The 26,067-nt window shown below is 43.4% G+C and overlaps 3 protein-coding genes across 3 annotated transcripts; all 3 read left to right on the forward strand.

Annotated features, from left to right (window-relative positions):
* The first annotated feature begins 2,489 nt into the window (after window positions 1–2,489).
* LOC122320592 lies at window positions 2,490–9,245 on the forward strand. The gene is made up of 3 exons (XM_043208788.1): window positions 2,490–2,519; window positions 3,293–3,553; window positions 9,079–9,245. The coding sequence occupies exons 2-3, from the start codon at window positions 3,317–3,319 to the stop codon at window positions 9,154–9,156; spliced, it is 315 nt and encodes a 104-aa protein (XP_043064723.1). The 5' UTR covers window positions 2,490–2,519; window positions 3,293–3,316; the 3' UTR covers window positions 9,157–9,245.
* A 1,037-nt stretch (window positions 9,246–10,282) lies between these two features.
* Window positions 10,283–12,802, forward strand: LOC122320585. The gene is made up of 3 exons (XM_043208777.1): window positions 10,283–10,477; window positions 10,594–12,272; window positions 12,352–12,802. The coding sequence occupies exons 1-3, from the start codon at window positions 10,283–10,285 to the stop codon at window positions 12,800–12,802; spliced, it is 2,325 nt and encodes a 774-aa protein (XP_043064712.1).
* Window positions 12,803–17,532: 4,730 nt separating this feature from the next.
* On the forward strand, window positions 17,533–21,383 carry LOC122320586. The gene is made up of 2 exons (XM_043208778.1): window positions 17,533–18,677; window positions 21,023–21,383. Exons 1-2 carry the CDS (start codon window positions 17,533–17,535, stop codon window positions 21,381–21,383), a joined length of 1,506 nt encoding a protein of 501 aa, XP_043064713.1.
* Window positions 21,384–26,067: the final 4,684 nt, after the last annotated feature.

Consider the following 26,067-nt stretch of genomic DNA (forward strand, 5'->3'; position numbering starts at 1 on the left):
GTTGATTTTTGTGAGTTGAGTGCTATTCTTGTTCAAAAAAATGATTGTTGATACGAATGAGTAGCGCCCGAAATCATTATGCTGAACACGAGCCGAACGATTTGGAGTGAAACAAAAAATCGCTCGCACCCGAGTTGATTTAAAATCTACAACGAAAATGTGAGCGCATGCAAGTTTGATCGGCTGATCCGAACATTGTGATTATTCGGCTGTTGAGCGCGTACGAATTTTGTTCATTCACCCGAAGCCGTTCTCTGGTGTGTATGCGCGTAGGCTTGAACAACTTTTTATTTTTTCCGCACAATAGTTTTTACCAAATTTATTTATTAAATAATCACACACTATATGCCTCGTAGTTCACTTTCACTCCTTACCTGTGCACTCCTGGCCAATGTAAAATCCATTTTCCAAAACGTCAAATTCCACAAAAAGATCCAAGTCAAATTCCAATAAGAGTGCCGAAGTCCAACCAAGTCCAAACGAAAACGCCTCGCAAAATGGTACACCCGGGGGCGCCAAAAAATGTAGATCCAAAAAAGGGGTCTTCTACTAACGTGGCCCTGTGCCACAAGCAATTTCAGAATCGAAAGTCAATAAATTATTGAAGGCCAATTTGCGTAGGCGGACGAGACAGACAGTAATACGTTTGCTCAAATTCAGTTTAAAAAATTTTTTTTGGGTCTACAACTTTGCTTCCGCCGTTTTCCAATAGATGTTTCTAGGGTCAAGCACTGGTCGATATAAATCGATTTTTTAATTCCAAGAAAAGTGCTGCTGAAGCTCATCGAATGCTTTCGGATACGTACGGTGAGGATGTTCTGAGTCAAAGAACATGTCGCGAATGGTTTCAACGTTTTAAGAATGGTGATTATGAAGTCAAAGACCGGCATGGTGGTGAAAGGGAGAAGATTTTCGAAGATGCTGAATTGGAAGCATTACTCGACCAAGATGCGTTTCAAACCCAAGAGGAGTTTACCAAATCATTGCAAGTGCAAAACGCCTCAAAGCCATGGGGATGATTTAGAAACAAGGAAACTGGGTGCCTTACGACTTAAAACCAAGAGATGTCGAACGGCGCTTTTTTGCATGTGAACAGCTGCTCCAAAGGCAAAACCGGAAGGGATTTCTACATCGCATCGTAACTGGCGAAGAAAGTCATGGGGAAAGCCTGGACATGCCTACACGTCGACGGCAAAACCGAACATTCACGGCGCCAAGGTCATGCTCTGCATTTGGTGGGACCAGCTGGGGGGTGATATATTATGAGCTGCTAAAGCCAAGTGAAACCATCACAGGAGATCGATACCGAACGCAATTATGCGTTTGAGCCGAGCACTTAAAGAAAAACGGCCACAGTACGAGGAAAGACACGATAAAGTCATTCTCCAGCATGACAATGCTCGGCCTCACGTCGCAAAGGTGGTCAAAAAATATTTGGAGACGCTGAAATGGGAAATCTTACCCCACCCGCCGTATTCTTCAGACGTTGCTCCATCTGACTACCACCTGTTCCGATCGATGGTACACGGTCTAGCTAAAGAGCACTTCAGTTCTTATGAAGAAGTCAAAAATTGGATTGATACTTGGATCGACTCGAAAGATGAGGAGTTCTTTCGTCACGGAATACGCATGCTGCCAGACAGATGGTCAAAAGTAGTAGCTAGCGACGGCTAATATTTTGAATAGCATTTCTGAAACCGTTTTTTTACAATAGAGCCTTGAATTTAAAAAAAAAACGGCGGAAGCAAAGTTGTAAACCCAATACATTTAAAAAAAAATTTTTTTTCTGAATGACCAATATGTCGAGAACATTGTGTACAAATTTTGAGTCAATTAGTGTCAAACTAACGGGGTAACAGCGTTTTAAACAACCGTATTTGGACGTATTTTCACGTATAAAAATATTTTGAATCGATTTTGCCGAAGACGTTATTTTGAAAGTCGGTGAACATCAGAACTCAAAATCTCCTGAACCGATCCTTTTCAATTTTTATCACAAATTCTCAACATAAATACGCAGGTAATAAGGAAGAGTTTTTTTTTTATTTTTAATTTTTTTCAATTTTTAAAAAATAAATGAACAACGATTTTTTAAGCTAAAATCGCACTTTTCACTTTTAAGTGCTCCCGAAAATAGACAAAAAATAAATTAAAAAAAAACTCTTCCTGATTACCTCGGGAAATTCATAATCTTTACAACGCATATCACATTTTATTTTTAAGATGATCCGTTAACGCTCTATGATGTTCACCGCAAAACAACTTTTTCTTTGGGCGCTTCGGAGGAATAATCGCTATTTCTAAATATTTTTTAATAATTTTTTTTTCTAATACTCTTCAAAATGTATCATAACAATAAAATGTAATTAAGCTCAAAAAAATAATTACTTATTTCGCCCCAAAAAAATCAAACATGGCCCTTTTTTGGCCTTTGAAACCTTACCCTCCCCAAGTTTCGAGTTTCGATAACAAACTTTTGCATTTTCAGGCACATATACGGTCAATCTGCGGGATTTCAGGTGTGGAGCAAGGATCGGCAGCAAGCTTACGACGCTTAAGGGGTTATATACCTTTTTGACCAGAGAAATACAGGGTTTTTATTTATTTTTTTAGCATGTTACCATTGTTTTATTTAAATTCAATATATATTTTATCAAAGTACGTGTCCTTAACTTAATTCGTCTGAAATTTCGAGTGAAAATATTCATAATTGTGGAAGTTATAGTCCTTGCCGCAGAAGTCCTTTTTTCAGTAGTGGCTCACGGTGAGCATGAAAACAAGGAAACGGCTCAACAGAAAAAAAAAAAAAAAAAAAAAACTACGTTAGTATATAGTGTTACCTAGTTCGTGAACGAAGGATTTTACGAAAAAAAATTTTTTACAGTTACAGTGATTATTTTTTCAAAAAAACTGATTTTTCGAGGTCTAATAATTTAGTTTTTCGCCCCAAAAAAATAGAAAAATTTGTCGAAAATAAAATTCCTTCGTTCACGAACTAGCTATTGTATCTACAAACAATCCCCCAAAAAAAAAAAAATTCAAATCGATCGATGTAGTGGTTACCGAGATATTGTGCTCACCGCAATGACCTTTTCTCAAAAATGCGATTCCGAGATAATCGCGTTTAAAGTTTTAGCTGGACATTAGGTAGTCGTGTACACCGTGCGCTATGAACGGCTGTATCTTGGGTTCTAGTGCCCCGATCTCTAAAAAATTTTGCAGAAAAATTGTTGAAAGTATGTACATTAAAAAAAATCATAAAATTTTTTTCCATTTTTTGATTTTGAAAAAGGTATATAACCCCTTAAGCGACCAGATGAATTCGCATCTGCGTGCGCTGATTACCATGGCAACGACACAGGCGATCATGGACGGTCTTCTGATCTATCTGGTAGCTTCGAAGTTTGATCGCCACACACGAGAGAAATGGGAAGAAGGTCTGCAGGCAAATAAGCTGCTGAAGTGGAAAGATATGGCTACATTCCTGGAAAAGAGGTGCCGCATGTTGGAGAATATTGAAAACGCTATGGTAATCCAGACACCTAGCAAACAGGTGAGAAAACCAAGCACTAACAAAAATATTCATAACGCAATCGTAGCATCATCATTAAATACCTCTTCATGTAGCATGTGTAAAAGTAGAGATCATTTCAATTCGAAATGCGCTCAGTTTTTAAACCCCAGTCCCACCTTGCGATATAAGGAGGCTATAAGGCTGCACTTGTGTCTAAATTGTTTGCGAAAAGGCCATGGTATGCAACAGTGCAAGTCTGGTTCTTGCAAACGCTGCCATTCGAAGCATAATTCGTTGCTTCACATCGATTCTAATGCCATCGCCACACCCTCCCCTCCAACTACCATTACTTAGACCCCACCTGTTGTCTCGTCAGATAGTAAGACCGATTATGTGCTGCTTGCCACTGCCATCGTATACATCAGAAATCGATCTGGTGCATTTGTCCCGTGCAGAGCCTTGTTAGATTCTTGTGCTCAAATCAACATCGTCACTTCTCGTTTCGTTAAGCAGTTGCAACTCACTACTCGTCAAGCAAACACATCTATCTCTGGAGTTGGTGAATCATCATTTTCATCAAATGCAACCGTCGATCTCGAAGCACACTCCAGGGATATAAAATGTCGTACAGCACTGACTGCAGTAATCAGTGGCAAAATTACGGATTATAAGCCTCATTTTGATTTAAACGCCATAGGGTGGAACATACCACCAAATCTTGTTCTTGCTGATCCGTGGTTCTACAATAGTCAGCGTATCGCTTTGTTAATAGGAGCTGGCATCTTTTACGAATTGCTTTGCGTTGGGCAAATGCGTTTAGCCGAAAATCTGCACATTTTGCAAAAAACGCGTCTTGGCTGGTTTGCATCTGGAGGGATTTCGTTCTCAAACATGAAGCATTCAGCACTTGCAGTGACCACTGCGCCCGTCATCCAATCGGAGACCGATTCCTTGCCAGACATCGTCAAACGGTTTTGGGAAATCGACAGCTACTGTGGATCTCCAATTGTCGCAACTGATAAAGATGTATTGTGCGAGCAGCTTCGACTCAGGGCAATACTCAGTTCGTGTGCCTGCCAAAGCCAGTTTTTATATGCTCGGCTATTTATACGGTCGTGGCTTACGTCGATTTAAGACGCAAGAGGGCAAATTGCTCAAGGATTTGGAACTGAAGTCGCAATACGCTACATTCATCAAAGAATATATCGACCTACAGCATATGTCACTTGCTTCTGAGCAATTAGTAACCTCGCAATATTACTTGCCTCATCATTGTATTCAGAAGCCAGATAGTACAACCACGAAGTTACGAGTTGTATTCGATGGCTCAGCTAAAACGACCTCAGGATACTCTTTAAATGATTTATTGTTTGCAGGTCCCTCAATACAGCCCAAAATCTTCAACACACTGCTTCGTTTTCGTTTTTTTAAAGTTGCATTATGCGGGGACATCTGCAAAATGTATCGATGTGTCCGTGTCACTAGCCCTGATAACTATTTGCAGTCTATCTTATGGCGTGACAACCCAAATCAACAAGTCAAGGCTTATTCGCTGGCAATTCGTGCTATGCAGCAGCTATCCTATAATGAGGAAGCTGATTTCCCGTTGGCAGCCAAAATAGTTCGAAGAGACTTTTATGTAGAATATCTCATATCTGGAGGTGACTCGATCGAGGAGGCAGCTCAAATTCGTGAGCAGGTGAAGGAATTGCTATCCAAGGGTCATTTTCCAATTCGAAAATGGTGTTCAAATGAGGCAGCAGCTTTAGAAGGCGAGCCAGAAATTGATCGCGAGAAAACGCTTAGATTTCATGATGGAACTGATGTCCTCAAAGCACTCGGCTTATATTGGGATGCAAAATCGGATCACTTGCTTTTCTCATTGTCTGAAACTATGACGAAAAGATCGATTTTATCGGCCGTTGTCAAGTTCTACGACCCTCTCGGATTGATAGCACCGATCGTTACAAAGTTTAAAATATTTCTGCAAATTCTTTGGAAAGACAAACAGGATTGGGACAAGTCGCTTCTGCAATCTTTGCACTCCTCATGTCTGAAGCACATGAAGCAGATTTCAGCGGTCAATCATTTCGTTATGCAGCCCAACTCGTCGTTGGAAATACACTCATTTTGTGACGCAAGTTTAGCAGCGTATGGCGCCTGCGTTTACGTCAGATCTGAAGTTCATGGCTGTCTCTCAACTCATTTACTTTGTTCCAAATCTAGAGTTTCGCCCCTAAAAACCCTCACTATACCCAAATTTCATCGGATTGTAATTTTTATTGTTGGTCTGATTCAACCATAACGCTTTCTTGGATTCGTCAAGCTCCATCAGATTTTAATATTTTTGTATCCAACAGAATTGCGCAGATTCAGGATTGCACCAAGGGCAAGATATGGCGTCATGTACCCACACACTCGAACATTGTCGACATATTATCGCGTGGATGTTCGCCTCTCGAGCTTTTGGAGTCGAACCTGTGGCGAGAGGGACCTCCATTTTTACGTTTGGATTCATCGTGCTGGCCAAATATAACGCCTGTTGTGGACAACTTTCCTGAACGTCGTCGCATGCTTATAGTTGTAACCGAGAAGCAGGATATCCCATACGATTGCAAATTTCCAAACTCATTTGGAAAGCTGCAGCAAGTTTTTGGATATATATACCGGTTCTGGCTTCTCAAATTTCAAAAGCAAACGCGGCACAAAGGACCTCTCGCAATCGATGACGTCATCTACTCATCAAAGGAATCCATTGCGAAAGAACAAACAGGTTGCATCAAATAGCAAGCTCTCGTCGTTGCACCCTATTCTGGATGACTCAGGATTATCTTGTTCTGGTCGTCACTTTTTGCCATTCAATTCCACAATCAAAATTGACAATCAACATACACAAAAATTTCAGAAAAATTGCATAATAGTTGAAAGCCGCCCCTAGAATTGATTAAAACAAAAGTAGTCTACATCTCCAATGTTCCTTATAAAAACCTTTAAGCTGTTGTTTAGCCTTAACCTCCGAACATATATAAAAGCAGATCATTTTTCTATCAGCTTCCAGTTTTTCCGATAAAGCAAAGAGACATAAAATGTACTTACTTGTAGCATTCTTGTAAATAGAGCTCTACAACGCCATACAAGTACTATAACCAAAGCTCTGACTAACCTAGGAGTTGATTTGCTGCTTGTGAGACTCATCTATCAATTGCCTACCTGCAGGATTGTGACGTTATAACTGGCAAACTTAACAAAACATGCCTACCTCACAAGGAGGAGCGCTCTTTGTCGACCTATAAATCGAGGTGGTGAAAATATTGTAGAAATTCTATACCAGCGATAAAGTCTCTGAGTTCACTATACGATTCGGATTGATTCGTGTTGGTAGTCGCTTACAAAACTCGCTTCTGGACTACGATGTGAGGCATGCATAAAGTGGTAGCAACAAATTAGTTGCACAAGCAAACACACACAAGCAAAGGCCCTATGGGAATAAAACTCCCCGGCCGGGACCAACAAACTGCGCCGTCCTTAGCTCCTTCCCCAAAAGACTAACCACTAACATCCTAATTAGCTACCAGAATACAAGAGGGTTGCGTGGCAAGCTAACCAAATTGTATACTGATAGCTTTTCGTTTGCATCCCAAGTTATTGTGTTAACAGAAACCTGGTTAAAGCCGGAGATCTTTAGCTCCGAAGTTTTTTCCGGTAAGTACACAATATATAGGAATGACCGTCCCTCTAGACGTGAAGGGAGCGTCCTTATTGCAGTGGACGCTAACCTCACGTCAGAAGAGGTCTTGACAGAAGATCCTTTGAACTTTCAGTTCGAATTTTTATGCGTAAAACTGTCTGTCGCTGGCAGGTTTATTTTTATTACCTTTATACCTTTTCCATACTACCTCCGTCCGATCTCGAGGACTATTTTAGGCACCTATCAGTTTTAAAGTGAATTTCGAGTTCTTTGTCCGATATGGATCAGTTGGTAGTTCTAGGTGATTTTAATATATCTGGAACTACGTGGTCCTCGGATTATAATTCCAATGCTTTACAACCCATAGGCCACAATGAATTCATTGACGGACTACTTGACATAGCTCTGTGTCAGATGAGCCATGTTCGAAACTCATTAGATCGTTTACTTGATTTGTGCCTTGTCTCAATTCCTGAAAGCGTTTTTCTTTCCAGAGCAGCACCACTTATGCTACCTGAAGATCCGTATCACCCTGTTTTCGAGGTGACTATCGACACTGGTATAACAGTTTAAATAATGTTAAAAAGATAGCCAAGCGAACTCATTGTTTTCGCAGAGCTAACTTTCTGAGACTTAATCATCTTATATGTATCTGGCAATGACTAGCCCGATCTCTACTCCTGCAATAATATGAAAGATGCCATTACAATTTTTTATTCGGCAATCAAATCGTTTTTTAACTCGTGTGTTCCGCTATACAACGAGACAAGATGCAATAAACCACCTTGGTTTAGCAAGGAGTTGTCACGCCTTAGAAGTTTAAAGTCCAGACTTTGTAAAAAATATAAGGTTTCAGGTTGTCAGTCTATTTTTGGAAAATATTTAAGAGCTGAGTCAAACTTTACCGTGCTTAACGCACAGTGTTAAAAAAAATTATTTAGTCCGTTGCAGGTCCCAGCTTTTACGGGATCCTAAGCGGTTTTATAATTTTGTTAACACTAAGCGAAGATCATGTTCCTTTCCGCCTTCGCTTTCGTTTGAAAGTATGACGACTAATACTGATCAGGCAATAGCCGATCGGTTTGTCCAATTCTTTCAAACAACTTACTCCACAGTGTCCCTACAAACTTGTCAGTTTCCCTTTGTTTGAAAGGAGTCATTTGTTATTCCCCTTCATAGAAAGGGAAACAAGTCGGATGCTAGAAATTATAGAAGTATTTCTAAATTGTCAGCAATTCCAAAGCTTTTTGAGCGTGTAATAACTCTTCACTTGCTGATTAGCTGCCCTTTTTAAAGAATGAAATTTTATTTCTTTGAATCCGTTCGTATTATTTAGAAATAACATTTATTTCTTAAAACTATAATTGTTAAACAATAAAAATAAATATCAACAACATAAATAATAGTCAGTTATCTTAAACTATAATGTATAACTTCACTTCTAAATATCTTTGGTCCATACTTGCGCGTAAATAACTTTTGGCTCTTTCTTTCTCCTCAATAGTTCGTAGACGGAATACTCAAAAAATACGTAGAGAAAAGTCTACATTTGGATAAACATCTTGAAGATTTTGAGAATGCAAAAAATTATATATTCCTTGCGCGGAACGAATATCTTTTTGGTTCATAAGAGAATAGTTGAGTTGACAATCCAAATGAATACATTCATTCGCGAAAGTATCTGCCAAATCCTCAGAATACTAGTAATTAATTCATCTGCGCAAATTTTTAATTAATTGGTATCAATTTCATATGATTTGTGAAAAAAATAAATTTATCATAAAGATTATGATAAGCACTTTAACGTCCTGTCAATTGTACACTTAAAGTATCTAAAATTGGATAGTAATCGTTGGTTCGAAACTTTTCTTTTCAGATAAAGCTGTTCTTTCATTGTCCCGTGTCTCGTCAGCCTGAAGTTTTCAGTTTTTTTTACGACGGGTGTCATAAATAAAATTTTATTCAGACTCACAACAATATCACATGTATGCAACTAGATCACGTCAATCGCTCGAATATATAATATCTGCATAAATATGTACTTGAATTTTAATAAAATTTTACAATATTTACGAACTATTACTTTAAGCTATACAAGTTTGTAAATATGCGTCAATATACTTCCCTGTTCGGTCAAAATTTGTTATTCCCTAAGTATTTTCTTGTATACACATCAGAGACTGTTAACTTTCTGGTATTTATTATGTTACGATAGTCATGTTATGCTAGCTGCACTTTGCGCAGCAAGAATAAACGATCAGTACGAATGAAATAGCGAAACGGAGAACACTCTTTTAATCCGGTACGGACTTTTGGCACACCATTTTTCACACCGCCCAGATCCTAGTTTCATGTCACCACAAAAACGCTTGTGGATGCAACATTTTGGCGCTCAACGTGGGGCAGTGTGTTAAATAAACATTTAAATAAACTAATAAACTTATAAATTAAACGTGCCAAAAGTCTCACCGTTCTCGCGCGTTCCGTATGCACACAGCTGCATACATACGTATACGATCACAAGTGCGAGCAGTCAAGTGTCGCTAACAAACGGGACAATTCTTCGATTTCGCTTTGCGCTTGAAATTCCTCTCCACACTTAAACCGAAATTGAAAGGGAATCGTTGCTTGCAGTTCTTTCGTTTTCGCTAATTTCTGCAACTGTGTAGCCGTTTGTCGCTCAACAAATTTGTCGCTTTCGGAATCTAACGGCAAGTCTTCGCGCTACACCGGTTCAGAACTTTGATACGCTTCAACCTTAACCTAACTGCAAAATAATGGTTCCGAGTGTAAGCTAACTTGACGAGGCCAAACGTCAAAGAGCCAATTTCAAACGAAACATTTCGCGAATTAAATCAGTAGTTGACGAACATGTTGAAGAGGAGTCTTTCAACCGCTCTGCCGCTGAACTCCAATGCCGTCTGGGAATTTTGGAATCCTACTTTAAACAGGCGCTAGTGATTCAAACTAAAATTGAAACTCTGGATTCAGCGGACAACGGGCGTGTTGACATTGAGGAGTCATACATAGCGACCAAATTGGCTATCAAACAACTACTCGGTGAAAATCTAAGCAGCACAATGCTCGAATCCAATCCACCGGCACTGCCGCAGTCAAAGCTCCCAAGGCTGCCGCTGCCAACTTTTGATGGTACTCACACGGAGTATAAAAACTTCATGACTTCGTTTATGCAGCTTACTAAACGTGAGAATTTATCATCAATTGAGAAATTCAACCATCTTCTCAACTGTTTGAAGGGCCCAGCCCTGGAAGCAGTAAAGGCGTTTTCAGTGACCAGCGAAAACTTTCCCAAGGCTTTGGATAAGTTGAAGGCTCGATACGACCAGCGCTAATATTTATGGAAACAATAACCACAATCTTTAAATTGCAGCCTGTTAACTCTTCGAATGCACAACAATTGCGAAGCTTGATCGATAATTCATCCGCCCTATTCAGCTCTCTGTCGTCGCTGGGCTCAGATGCACAAATTTCGGAGGCAATGCTGATCTACCTGGCTATGGACAAGTGCGATCAACAAACTCGGAATAAATGGAATGAATCCCAGGACTACTATTCGTTGCCATCCTGGACCCAGTGCGCTAGTGTGCTCGAACGCCACTGCCAATTTCTAGTATCCAGTGGATCTTCCTCAACTAAACTTCGAAGGCCTGTCCAGACTAAACCAATATCGGGTGCAATCAACAACGCTCACAACGTATCATTTGCACTCACCAAGACCACATGCGTCTTTTGCTCCAGCGCTGGACACAGACTCATGGTATGCGACCAGTTTCGGAATTTGGATTCACTGCAACGCCTAGAAGTGGTGAAAAAACATGGCCTTTGCGTCAATTGTCTTGGCAAGGGACATAAGGTGTCAAATTGCCCGTCGAAAAATCGCTGTCGAAGTTGCAATCAGCCGCATCATACGCTCTTGCATCACCACAACTCTTCGAAGTCGTTATCATTACCTTCGACAAGCTCGTCCCAGCCCAGCGGAACAGCAGCTTATTCTCAACCACAATTGAGCGCAGCACCAAACTACGTGAATGTGCAGCCGTATCCCATCGGAGCTGCAACCCATGCGCACGCTCAATCAGATGCAAGAGGGGGATCACAAGTCATCCTAGCCACAGCAATGGTGCAAGTTCAGGACTCAATTGGCTCCTTCAGACTCGGGAGAGCGCTTCTCGACTCCTGCTCTCAGGTCAATTTTATAACCGAGGCTTTTGCTCATAAATTCAGATTGCCGAGGGACAAACATAGTGTTCAAATTCGCAGTATCGGCGACTCGAACACGTACATCAAACACCGTACATCAACAACAATCAAATCTCGTCTTTCGCCTTTCGAATTGTCTCTCGATCTCTGCATAACGCCTAATATTGCATATCAACCGGATACCCAAATTGACATCTCGAACTGGAACCTTCAGCCCAACGCGCCGTTAGCGGACGAACAATTTCATCTTTCCCGAAACGTCGACATGCTGCTAGGTGCAGAGGCATTCTACGATATTCTAGCAGTGGGCCAAGTCAAACTGGGCTCCAATTTGCCGACTCTCCAAAAGACACTATTCGGTTGGGTAGTAGCGGGAAGCCATCGCCCAAAACAATCAAAGGAGTCCTACGCATATCTGGCTCAAAGCTCTGCAGCCATTGATGCAAATCTCAAGCGTCTGTGGGAAGTGGAAACTATCAGCGCCTCGGCTGATCAACTGAAGCCAGAACACCAGTTATGTGAGACACACTTCAAGCAGTCAAATCGCTTAGAAGCAAACGGAAGGATCGTCGTTAAGTTACCATTCAAGGATGCCCCTACTCAGCTTGGCAATTCGGTTGACATTGCTCTTCGAAGATTTCTCAACGTCAAACGGCGACTTGTACGTTCACCGGAAGTCTACGCCCAATATAGGACGTTTATGAACGAATATGAACAAATGGGTCACATGGAGCTAGTGGCAAATCCCAATTTATCGGCTCCTCACTACTACATTCCTCACCACTGTGTGATAAAGCCAGCCAGTGAATCTACAAAGCTTCGAGTTGTATGCGTCCTGCAAAACGTCAAGTCAAGTCTCCTTGAATGACATCTTACTTTGCGGTCCCACGATTCAAGATGATCTCTTCATGCTACTGCTACGTTTTAGACTTTCAAGATATGCCCTGACAGCCGACATAGCGAAGATGTACAGGCAAGTAAATGTTGATATTAGTGACCGCAAATTTCAGTACATTCTCTGGCGAGATTTTCCAGGCGATCAACTACGCACATATCAGCTTAATACGATCACTTACGGAACGGCTTCCGCACCATATCTCGCTGTATGTAGCCTACACCATTTAGCGGATCTTCATGGCGCTGAATTTCCCATTGGTGCTGCCGTTATAAGGACTTCATTCTATGTCGACGATTTAATAACTGGTGCAGACGAAATATCGACTCTGTCAGTCATAAAGGATCAAGTTACCAAATTACTAGAACGCGGTCAGTTTCCGCTTACCAAATGGCACTCAAATCACATGGACTTCGTCGAGAGTCGCAACAACAAGGATCTCAATCCATGCATAAACGCTATGACTAGTACACTTGGAGTATAGTGGGATCAGAATTCCGATGTCCTACAATTTGCATTCACAAAACGTACGATTCTATCTGTTGCGTCTGCACTATTCGACCCACTTGGATTTCTGTCACCGCTAATTATCATCGCCAAGATCATTCTACAGGAACTCTGGCTAGCAGGATTGAGTTGGGATGAATCGGTACCGCAACACTTGCAAATCGCTTGGAGCAAGTGCTTGAAATCCTTTAGAACCTGTTCAAACCTGTTGAAATCCACGATGAAAATGATGAACAGACAATGAGTGAAGTTAATAATAGGTATATTCGTTTATTTAAATTAAATTCACAGAGCTTTCGTAGCGTTCTCTTTAACTTCCATTTTCAAAGTGTTACCTTACATCTTAAATCTTATGTAAGTATATCGAAACTGACCGTCTAAATAGCGGCACGCTTACAAACATTAAATTGCCGTGCATTACAAATTATTCTCACTGTTCAACACTCCTCCTCAATTTAAGTTTGGGTTAAAATAAAAAATTAAATGTTTCTCCTGAGAAAAAGTATAAGAGATCAATTCCTGAATTCAAAATCAAAAACTCACTAAGGGCTAACATAAATTTAAATTCCGTCTTTCTTCGTTCACAGCCAGTCAAACACTTCACAGTCTTCGTTGCATTCCCATTCTTTGGCACAGAAGATGATGTTGGTCCTTTGGCAATGCCTTCGTCAGCACATCTGCGATCTGGTCCTTTGTATTGATGTACTGAACGTCGATTCTTCTTTTCTCGGCAAGATCACGGATGAAGTTATATTTCACATCGATGTGCTTCAACCGCTTGTGTTCCCATCGATGGAGCAGTCGAATGCAGGCTTGATTGTCCTCATAAATGTTCAGTGGACCTTGATGCTCGATTCCAAGGTCAGCCAAAAGCGTCTCGATCCAGATCAGTTCCGTTGCAGTATTTGCAAGAGCAACGTATTCCGCCTCAGTTGAAGATAAAGCAACAGAATTTTGCCTGCGCGTTGCCCACAGCACCGGGTTCCCGTAGATGTGTATGACATATCCTGACGTCGATTTCCGGTCGCCCTCACTTCCAAAATTGGCGTCTACAAAGCAGTTAACAACTGGGACTTGGTTTTTCTTGTAGACGAGGCAATAGTCCTGGGTTCCTTTTATGTATCGCAGAACTCGCTTCAAGTCTTTCCATAAGTGGTTCGAGTACCGACTCTGATGTCTGCTGAGAAAATTGACGGCTGCACAGAAATCCGGCCTTGTTGTAGTTGTAGCATACATCAGACAACCTATCAGTTCTCGACAAGGCTTCGTTGTCTCGGTATTTTCTTCGGAAAGCTCAAAGTTGATTTCCATGAGAGTGGCTACGGGATGACAATTTTCCATTTCGAACCTGACGAGAAGTTTCTCAAAGTAGTTCCTTTGGCTCAAAATGAGAGTTCCTTCTTCCGGTTTCGTAATTTTCATACCCAGGAAAGAGTTTAAGTCGCCCAGGTCCTTCATCTTGAACTTCTTTTCCAACTCCGTCTGTATGCACATTACTTGTGTTGAACTTGTTCCAGCAAGTATGATGTCGTCAACATACAGCAGTAAAAATAGTTTTGTTGTTTTTGTATGAACTGTGTACAGGCAGCGATCAGCATTCGAGTTTTTGAGTCCAAGCTCACGTGCAAACTTGTCGAAGGTCTCGTTCCAAGCTCTGGGTGCTTGCTTCAACCCATATAGCGCTTTTTCCAGCTTGCAGACTTTTCCAGGCTTTTCCTTGAATCCAGGGGGAACCTTCATGTATATTTCCTCGTACAGATCTCCGTGCAAGAACGCATTTTTTACATCAAGTTGTCTGGTGTAAAAGTTGACTTGATTTACAAATGATAGAAGAACTCTCAGAGTTGTAAGACGAGCTACTGGGGCGTAAGTTTCTTCGTAATCGAAGCCTTGTTTCTGCGCAAAGCCCTTGACCACGAGTCTAGCCTTGTATCGCTCAATTTTTCCTTCTGCTTCTTTTTTGACTTTGAAGACCCACTTGCAGTCAATCGCACGTTTTCCTTCCGGCAAATCGACAATTTTCCTGGTCTTGTTTTCCATGAGAGAATTCATCTCCTCCTTAACAGCTTGTTCCCAATCTTCCTTGTCATCACGAGTATGGATTTCCTCGTAGCTACCAGGAACATCATCGACGAATGACTCTGCATTTAAGGCCAGCATAACGTAGTCCTCCAGGCGTCGAGGTTTCAGTTTTGTTCTCTCTCCTCTCCTCGAATTATCCGTAACATTCGGAAATTTATTATCAGTCGTTTCTTCAGCTATCTCAGGTAAGTGTAATTCTTCATCCTTTTCTTTTTCTGGTGATGGTTCTTCGGGTACATCTTCCGTGATGGTTTCTTCGACGTCGTGATTCGGCCAGTCGTCAGAGTTTGTTTCCTGAAACTGAAATCTTGTTTCGTCGAATATCACATCTCTGCCCATGATTACTTTTTGTTCCTCTATACACCAGAGTTTGTAGCCGTTCGGACAGTACCCTATCATCCTGCATCGTATTGACCGTGAGTTGAATTTTCCTCCTACGATCTCTGTGGGCACCTTCAAAAAAGCAGGTTAGGTTTGCGGCCGTACCACAGGGTTGCTGGCACTTCTCCTCCTAACGCTGTGGTTGGGCTGCGATTGATGAGGTATACTGCACTCAGTGATGCGTGGTCCCAGAAGCTTTTGCTGAGTTTGGAGTGCAGGATCATACATCTGGCTTTTTCGACAATCGTCCTGTGTATTCTCTCTGCGACCCCGTTTTCCTCAGGCGTGTATCTGATTGTATATTCCACCTGAATTCCACTTCCTTTGAGATGTACTCTCTGCCATTGTCACAACGAAGTCTGCTCAGTTTCGTGTTAAAATGTGCTGAAGCCATGGCCTCGTATGCTTTAATGTATCGAAAGGCCTCTGACTTTGCTTCCAGAGCATACGCAACAGTAAAATGCGTGAAGTCATCGATCAGAGTAAGCATATACCTTTTTCCATCCTTGGATGTTGGCGAAATTGGTCCAAAGAGATCTGTGTGTACTAGTTGAAGTGGTCTTTTGGCTCTTTGACGTGTCTGGATGTGGGGTAACTTTACTTGTTTGCCTTCGACACATGCATCACAAACTTCAGGTGTTTCCGCATTTCCTTCGAACGATATTCCATCCGCCAGTTTGGGTAGTCTTTTCAGGCTATCGTAGTTCAAATGGCCAAGTCTTCCATGCCACAGTTGCAGAGTTGCAGGTTGACCACATGCGTAACATCTATAAGGAAAGTTGTTCGAATTATTCCTGTGACCAGTTCCATTTTTTCCTGCATCTTCACGAGCACCAACAGGCCCCAAAACGTTTCCTTTTCCAGCTGCTCGCTCTTGGATAAATTGTGAGGTTTCAGTTCCTTCCTCTTGGTTTCTTCATCTAGGAGACGATTTTTGACGAACGAAATTTCCAAGTTCTTAGCAGCCAGAGTTTCGATCGCCGTCACAACTGTATTATATTCAGGTGGCATCGTGAGCAGCAGATGGCAAACAACATCGTTTTCCTCCAGAGTGGCACCAGATTGACGCAGTTCTCAAACAAGTGTATCAAATTTTAGAAAAAATGAGGTTAGGGTTTCACCTATTGGATTAAATTTAGTGATCAACAGTTTCTTTCTTAATAATAATTGACATGCGATTCCTTTACGCTCAAAAGTAGACTTCAAGGATGTCCATAATTCATGCGCGCTGTACTTGTCCTTAGCATATTCCAAGTGGCTGTCCGCAATCCTCTGTATTATTTGAGACTTGCACTTCCGGTCGAGCCGTTTCAGTTTTTCCACCTCCATTTCCGATTCCGCTTCATCTATAAAAGTTTCCAGCGACGTTTCCGTAAATTGTTTGAGATCGAGTTCCTCTAGCAGCGTTTCCATTCGGAATTTCCAATTCCCGAAATTACTGCCATCGAATAGAGGATCGCATCGCGGATCGCGGAAACCGCGTTTCCGATTCCTCAGACATTTTTCAAGTCCAAAAGTGTTCTAAGTTCCACGCTCGACTATTTTTCCGACTCACCCGTCGCCGATTCCACGAAATACCTCGTGTTTCCAAGAATCAAAGTTTCTAGTGCCTTCCAAGTGACGCCGCACTGGTCACTTTTTTTTCGAGTTCACGTGTTACACCAATTCCGAGTAATACCTCGTGTTTCCAAGAAACGAAGTTTCTAGTAGATTCCAAGTGACGCCTTTCCAGTCACTTTATTCCGAGTTCCCGTATTACACCAATTCCGAGTAATACCTCGGTGCCTGGGCCCATAACCTGTTGAAATCCACGATGAAAATGATGAACAGACAATGAGTGAAGTTAATAATAGGTATATTCGTTTATTTAAATTAAATTCACAGAGCTTTCGTAGCGTTCTCTATGTAAGTATATCGAAACTGACCGTCTAAATAGCGGCACGCTTACAAACATTAAATTGCCGTGCATTATAAATTATTCTCACTGTTCAACAAAACCTTTCGGTGCCACGCTATTGTCTACAAGCTCAATACCTATCAGTTCAGATTCACGGATTCTGTGACGCGTCAATCCGAGCATATGGTTGCGCCATTTATCTACGTACCGAACGCATCGACGGAACCATCGCTGTTCAACTGTTTACTTCTAAGTCCAGAGTGGCCCCGGTAAAAAGGAAGTCTCTTCCAAAATTGGAATTGTGCGGAGCGCACTTGCTGGCGCAGTTGTATACTAAGGTCCTCCCGATGCTACAGGACAAGCCGTATACCTCATACTTTTGGTCGGATTCCCAGATTGTACTGCATTGGCTACAGGAGCATTCTGTTACACTATCGACATTCGTAGGAAATCGAGTATCCGAAATACAAGATTCAACATCGACTGGAGAATGGAAATATGTACCCACATCGCTCAACCCAGCTGATATTGTGTCCAGAGGAGCTACAACACATGAACTCCAAGCTTCAATATGGTTTTCTGGACCGCCCTTTCTATCGCAACATATGTCAGACTGGCATCAGCCTCCCAAGCTGAGGAATCTTGACCAGGAAGTAGTTAATTCAGAGAAGCGAAAAAGCACATTCACAGCCGTTGTGAGGTCAAACCATTTACTTGAAAGGATGAAATCAATCAGCTCGTATACTGGGTGTCTACGCGTAATCGCATGGATGATCCGCTTCTATCGTCTCACAGGCAAAACGAATAACACCAAAGCGGCTGGATTGACATCGGAGGAATTACAACATGCATCCAACTGCATCATATGGAATCTCCAACAGCAATCGTTTTCAATAGAATTTCCGCTGCTACAAAAATCTCGACCGCTGAAAGGACAGCTGAAATTTCTCAACCCTTTCATTGAATCTTCCTCAGGTTTCCAGCTCATCAGAGTCGGCGGCAGGCTCGAAAACGCCAACATCTCAGAAAGTGAGAAGCACCCGATTCTTTTGCCTAAGAAATCGCATATCTCCTGGATATATGTTCGACATCTTCATCTACGAAACTTTCACGCTGGACCGAAAGCTTTGGTGGCGCTCAGTCGTTTGGAATTCTGGATAGTCAATGTCAGAGACTTAGCCCGGCGAGTCGTTCGATCCTGCGTATCTTGTGTTCGCTACAAACCGAAACTACAAGAGCAACTGATGGGATCACTGCCTGTGGAGCGCCTTTCGCCACAACAACCCTTTTCGAAGTGCGGCGTCGACTTTTGCGGTCCAATCAACACTTATCTTCGCATCCGTGGAAAGGGTCCTGTGAAGTCTTACTTGGCAATCTTCGTCTGTATGGCATCAAAGGCTGTACACATACGAATGATTGCTCGACGCGCATTGCCCACGGACATTTATTGTGACAATGCCACAAATTTTGCAGGCGCTTCTGTAGCGAATAGGTAAATAAAAAAGCAGCTGATCGCAAGCTTTCCTGCGCCACCTAGGGGAGGATAATGGCACTAGTTGGCGTGAGAGGTATTCTATGTTAGGTACAACTGCATTTTTGGATATGTCAGTGGTGGTTGGGATGTCGGTTTTAGTTGGCAACCGTGGCCGAGAGGTTTATTCGATATTAGGTACGGTTGTATTTACGCTAACGTCATTTTTGGCTGACTTTAGCATCACTAAATAGCCAAAATGCACATGAGGGAAATCTCAAACTTCCTTTTCAAATTTTGAAGCTCGGCGTGAACGGTTGGGTGTGGTCCAGCCAGTGATTTTAATATAAAGTGAGAAATTAAGGTTGTGTCTGATCAAGGTCCGGTTGGAGCGCGACTTCACCAGTCGACGTGCAGCAGATTGCATAACCCTGCTGCAAGTCCATTGCAAGTGTAAGTGAACAAGGGATTTTTAACCAGATTTTCGTCAATTAATTCCCCTTCCGTACCCTGATAGGTACACTCGGAATTTTACGACTTCCCTGCGCGGAGGCGGGAATTACGTTAACGTCAGCAATCACTGCTTCCCCAAATAGGGGGCAGTTCAGTCGACCGTCTTCAAGCAGTATCGTCAAGTTAAGTTCTGCGGCGCATAGGAGGAAGGATTAAGGATTATTTTCACCAGCTAGTTCCTGTCGGGTACCATATAATGTCAGTGATCTTCGCCAGAAACTTGGCAATATATGGCTGAGTGGCACTAGGTGGCCGAATACCTTAAAAGGAGGTGTTTTCTTTTGCCTTTTTCTTGTCTTGCTGTCGGGACTTGTAGACCCCCTCAAATGTATTAATTCAAGTTCAAGAAAAGCACAGTGGTCCGAGATACCTGTCGCAATGCAGTGCATAAATTGTCGTTGTGCCAAAGCAGACGCCTGCGCGTAATATCAATTAAACTAAAAGAAGTGGCTAAATACGGAGGTGCAACTCAAATCAGTAAATTGTAAAAAAATTTTAGCCGAAAAACAGATTATAATTTTGTTAAAATTTGAGCCTCACGAAACAATCGAAATCATGTGAATTTACAAAACGTATATGTAAAATAAATTCGCCTATGGTCAAAATAATTAAGTTAGGTTAAAAACATTGTAGATTAAATGCAAAAATAATGTGAATATTAGGAAAACTGAATATCAACTATCGTTAGCAGCAAAGATTATTTTTGAAATTATTGGAAGAATAAAAAAAAAAGGAATATAAAATTAAACTGTGTCAGTGGTTATGACAAGTTCGGTCGCATTAACGACAGCTATCAGCCAATTAGGTGTTATTGCCAAACTGCTTTGCTAATAATTTTTCAGCTCAAGTCCCAACTTTTGGAAGCGCTTTCATCAGTGGAGGAAATTCAGGTGAGCCAAGCATGACTCTAAATAATACCCAATCTGGCACACATTATTTAATTACTGTATGATGCGAACCTAACCCTGCTGTTTAAAAACGAATTTAATTTGATCTTTTAATACAATGCGATTTATGACACTTATTCATTAAAAGTAAAACTTTGTAAAATTAAAATTAAAGCGCTAACGAATAGCTGTTAATATGAATTAAACTTGAAATTTGAAATAAAACTAGAAGTAAAGAATAGAACCAAATATTCACGAACATGTTAAAATTATAGAGAAATTAAATTGAAATTAGTTCTTAATCATTTGCAAATTTATCTTGTAGGTTTTTTTGATACATTATATTATACTTTATGAAGTCATACAAGTTTACAAAGCCAACAAGAATTTTCTTTATGAATTATATTATGTTATCTTTAGCTTCTATATTTAGGAAATAAAAACGAATTATAATGTCTGAGTAGATAACCAATCTTTTTAACTCCATGCTGACCCGAGAGCCACCTTAGTTGCCTTTTTCAAATGGGGCCTGTTGCAGATCATATTTGGAATATTGACATGGCCAAGGAAGGGAGGGCTAATATCATGCCCGCATACATCTTGTGGCGTACGTTGAGGGAAATTCAATTTTTTTCTGTCTGTCCGTTTGTCATGCTATCTCTATATCCGGCCGATTTTGGCTCGTTGTTTTATTTTTGCACGCAAGAAAATTTAATTGTTAAGGATTTAAATGAGCACCCATAAGCTGCAGCCTCTCCAGAACACCACGACATTTGCCGACGAGTTAAAGCCGGAATAATACGCGTGCAGGGCTTACAGTTCGGGATACCATCAGCTCACCGTTGTTCGTTACGCTTCTAACCATCTTCAAGAACTCAAGAAATTCATCTTTGACCGCAACACGCAAGATGCAATTGAATCCTTTTGTTCTTCTGATTTTATTAATTTTCACTTTATCCCCCCTAGAGCCCCACATTTCGGCGGACTTTGGGAAGCGGCAGTAAAAAGTGCAAAAGGACTGCTGAACAGAACTCTTATGAATACGCGGCTCACCTTTGAAGAGCTCACCACCGTGGCAGCTGAAGTCGAGGCCATACTCAACTCACGCCCGTTAACCCCATTATCGCCTGATCCGAGTGATTTTGGAGCGATCACTCCGGGTCACCTCCTGGTTGGAAAGCCGTTGCGTGCCTTGCCGGAACGCCACGTCACCACAGCTAACATCACCAATCTTCAGCGCTTTGACGTCGTGACGGCCATCAAGCAAGAGTTTTGGCGCCGTTGGTCAGCGGAATACATCAACGAACTGCGAGCCCGCACTAAATGATCACAACCTTCAACGAACGTCACCGTTGGATCTTTAGTCATCATCCACGACGACAATCGTCCTCCACAGCATTGGAAACTCGGCCGTATTGACTCCGTTGTAGTCGGAAAAGACGGTCTCGTCAGAGTTGCTCATGTCAGAACACCTAACGGCTGCTGCTCTCGACCAATACACAAGTTGGCATTAATCCCTACATCTGACCTGAAGGACTGAGAATTTTGAAAGTGGATCCTATCAAGGGTGCCGGGATGCTCGGTCAAACTTTGTTATTCCCTAAGTATTTTCTTGTATACATATCAGAGACTGTTAACTTTCTGGTATTTATTATGTTACGACAGTCATGTTATGCTAGCTGCACTTTGCGAAGCAGAATAAACGATCAGTACGAATGAAATAGCGAAACGGAGAACACTCTTTTAATCCGGTACGGACTTTTGGCACACCATTTTTCACACCGCCCAGATCCTAGTTTCATGTCACCACAAAAACGCTTGTGGATGCAATAATATTCCCAATATTGCGAAAATGAAACATCGATGTTATATATATAAAAAAAAATCAGAATAAATCCTTGAAATGATTTGTCGTTATATTATATCAGAATAACAATTTTGACATTCTGAAAAATTTGCCGCCCCCCAAGATGTGCCGGCCAAGGCCCGGGCCTCACGGGCTGACCTCAGTAAAGCATTTGACTTTGTTAATCGCTTTCTATTGATTCGCAAATTTGACATGATAGGGTTTCCAGATGGTCTTTTAAGTTGGATCTCTAGTTATCTTATTGGGCGCACACAAAGAGTGCTTTTCAAAAATTCCTTAAGTAGTCTCCTCAGAGTTACCTCTGGTGTACCACAAGGAAGTCCCCTGGGACCATTACCTTGTAAGGGTTTGTAAATCGCCTTACAAGTTTGAGTGCAGGAGAGCCGCATAGCAACAGCGGGATGCGCTGCGTGCAGAAGAAAAGGGAAATAACGGCTCAAGGGACTTTGGACTCAATGCTGCGGTCTTCGGACCCGCGCAAAGAGGAGAGACCGTGAACTAACGGTACCGTTCTGGACTTTGTACCCGTTATAACGGTGAAGTTCTGGACTTTGTACCCGTTATAACGGTGAAGTTGGCGGACTTTGTACCCGTTATAACGGTGAAGTTGGCGGACTTTGGACCAGCACAAAGAGGAGAGACCGTGAACTAACGGGACTTGTGCTGCCCTTTGGACCCGATCACGCCACTTGTCCTGCACTTTGGACCCGATCACGCCACTTGTCCTGCACTTTGTACCCAGTCACGCCACCGATGGAGGGAAATAGCGGGACATGGATGGCATATAAAAGGAGGACGCGTGCAGGAAGCTGGACAGTCAAGTGAAGTCGTGCAACGAGATCGTACCAACGCGAGTGAAACCCCAAGGAGAACACCAAGTGCCATTTAATCCGGAATCAAGATCGCCGAGTCAAGAAGCCCAACGACGGTCACGTCTACATAAGCTGAGACTGCCAAGCTGAGATCCCGAGGGTACAAGGTAAGTTGTAGGGTGCGTCTACGAGTCTCGAAATCGACGAAGTTGGTGGAGTCTTGGCAGTGGATGTTGTGCGAAAGGTACCCGGCGTCGGTTTCCCATGAAAGATTGAGAACCTGCTGAGGGCCAGGCCGACGAAGATCCAGTGGAGTTGTGCGAAAGGTACCCGGCGTCGGTTTCCCATGAAAGATTGAGAACCAGCTGAGGGCCAGGCCGACGAAGTCCCGACCGAACTCCGGGGTGGAGCGAAGAGTGGTGACTGCAGGCATCACTGCTTAGCCCCGCTAGGGAGGTTCTGCCTAACATCCTCCAAGGTTGTGAGAGGCTCGTAGCGAGCCTAGTACGCGACCGGTGCCCAAAAGACTCGGCAAGGCAGAGGACGCGCGACAGGCGTGCCGCCGTAGAGTCGACGCGGGAGCCATTACCGGCGTCAACGAGGGAGAGCGAGTCGTCAGGCAGCAGATCCACGAGTCAATACCAAGCTGTAAAGCCACAAACAATAAACCCAACATATATTCTAAAGCTAACCTATCTCTGTGTTCTTCTTTGGTCTCGGGTCACGCAACAATAAATTTGGTGGGACGAACACACAAACTCAACTGAGCTAGCCGCACGTTACGTAGCGAGCGGAGACAAATAAAAGCAGTTCGTTACATCTGGCGCCCAAGCGTGATACTCGGACCAAAGAGACCAGAATAGGTATAGAATGGGGAAGTCCTGGTTATATAACCTCAAAAAGGACGATTTCCCGGCGATCGCAAGCGCCCTAGGCATCGAGCTAGAGGGCCTTGTAGAGGAAATGAGGCGGACACTGGCCGAATTCATCGACCACTCCGAACATGATCATGAAGCGCTGGTAATTCTGGCGGCCCTGGAAAGGGATTACGCCACATACCCGTCGGTCGGCCTGAAAGTCACCGGAGCCGAGGGCCTGGTACGCAGCCTGGACGTGAGCAGCATGCAGAACGCCGGCAGGAGCAGCAGCCGCGACCGACGGGAGAACAGCAAGGAGAGAAAGAGCGTCAACCGCGAACAACGCGAGGAAAATGGCAGACCAGGACAGGAGTATGCCAAAGTCGCAAAACAAGTCAGGGAGTGGAGTTTCCGCTACGACGGGAATGAGAAGCCCCTGGAATTCCTCGAACAAGTAGAGTGGTCGGCCATGACGTACGGGCTGGACATCAACCAAATTCCGAGGGCGATGCCGGAGCTCCTTCAGGGCAGAGCGCTAAAATGGTTCATCGCTAATAACAGGTTCTGGGAGACCTGGGGCGGATTTAGCCAGAGCTTCCAGGAGTTCTTCTTGCCCAGGGGATTCATGAGCAAACTCGCAGATCAGGTCAGGCAGAGGAAGCAGAACTACGGTGAAAGCTTCAAAGACTACATGGTAGACATGCAGACACTGATGCGACCCCTGGGTATGAACAAGGACGAGCTCTTGGAGCGGGTTAAAGAAAATAGCACCCCAGCATTACGGCTGTTTATACGCCCCTACAGGTGCCAGAACCTAGATACCCTGATGGCATTAGCGGACGAATTTGAGGAGCTCGACCAGCAGAGGGAGCGGTTCGAGCAGGAGAACATCCCGAAAGCCCGATACCATGCGCCGGCCATGAGGAGGGAACCAGCAGCAACGTGCAGGCGCTATCAAGAAGAGCCAAACGAGCGCAACGCACGGCCGGGATACATAGATAATCCATCCCAGGCATGCCGGAGATGCGGAAGCCAAGACCACTGGGCCAAAGAATGCCGCAATAGAAGGATCGCATTCTGTTGGAGATGCGGAAGAATAGGCGTCACGAAGGGCGAATGCTGCGCACGAGCGGGAAACGCCAAGCGACCCCAGCCACCGAGGGCGGCCAGGGATCGCAAGGTGCTGCCTCTCGAAACTAATGGGCGACCTGAAGGCGGAAGAGATGCAGCTGTCCGCCACAGTGCTCATTAACCAACGAAAAGTGAAGGCCACGGTGGACACTGGCGCCACGGCCAGCTTTATAAGCGAAGAGTTGGCGGACAGGCTGCAGGCCGCCGGTAAGGTCGTACCAACGAGAAGGCAGGTGCGCATGGCAGACGGAAGATGCGGGAGCATCCAATCACAGCTGGAGATAGTGGTTGGTCTCGGGACGAGGAAGGTGTTGATGCAATTATTAATCCTCCCAAGAGTGATAGACGCCCTAGTTTTGGGCTGGGATTTCCTCTCAAAAATAGGAGCGGAGGTAAAATGCGCAGGACTCGAGGTGGCGATACCAGCAAGGAAGCGCAGTCGAGGAATGCTGGAAGAAAGACTGTCGGTGGCAGTGGTAGAAACACCAGAACAGTTTTCGGAAGAGGACATCGCCAAATTCCTGAAGGAGGAGCTGAAAGCTCTAGAAGAGTCAAGCGGAGCATCAAACATAGCCGTCCACAAGATCACGATGAAGGACGACCAGCCAGTGAAGCAGAGGTACTACCCAAAAAACCCCAAAATGCAGGGGGAAATAAATGAAAAGGTAGACGAGCTGCTGAAAAAGGATGCATCGAGCCGTCAAGAAGCCCGTACAGCTCTCCAATCGTCATGGTAAAGAAGACGACGGGAAAATGGAGACTGTGCGTAGATTTCCGACAAATCAACGCAAAGTCGGTAAAGGATGCGTACCCGATGCCTATGATAAATTACATCCTGGATCAGCTAAGGGAGGCACGATACATCAGCAGCCTAGACTTGAAGGATGGATACTGGCAGATACCGCTGGAAGAGAAGAGCAGGCAGTATACCGCGTTCACCGTCCCAGGAAAAGGACTGTTCCAATGGAAGGTGATGCCATTCGGGCTGCACTCAGCGTCGGCAACGTTCCAAAGGGCGCTCGATCAGGTCATAGGGCCTGAGATGATGCCGCACGCCTTTGCGTATCAAGACGATATTATCGTCATCGGACGGACGCTGGAGGAGCATAAAAGAAACCTGAGGGAAGTGCTCCGAAGGCTGCGAGCAGCGAACCTAAAAGTAAATGTGGAGAAGTGCAAGTTCTTCAGAAAGGAGCTGCAGTACTTGGGACATCGCATCACCGACCAAGGAATTGGAACTGATCCGGAGAAGGTGGCGGCGATAGCGTTGCTGGAACCCCCAGCCAACGTCAAGGAGCTGAGGCAATACCTGGGAGTGGCATCATGGTACCGACGTTTTGTACC

This window comes from Drosophila ficusphila, unplaced genomic scaffold (genome assembly GCF_018152265.1).
Source record: "Drosophila ficusphila isolate 14025-0441.05 unplaced genomic scaffold, ASM1815226v1 contig_636, whole genome shotgun sequence".
NCBI lineage: Eukaryota > Metazoa > Arthropoda > Insecta > Diptera > Drosophilidae > Drosophila > Drosophila ficusphila.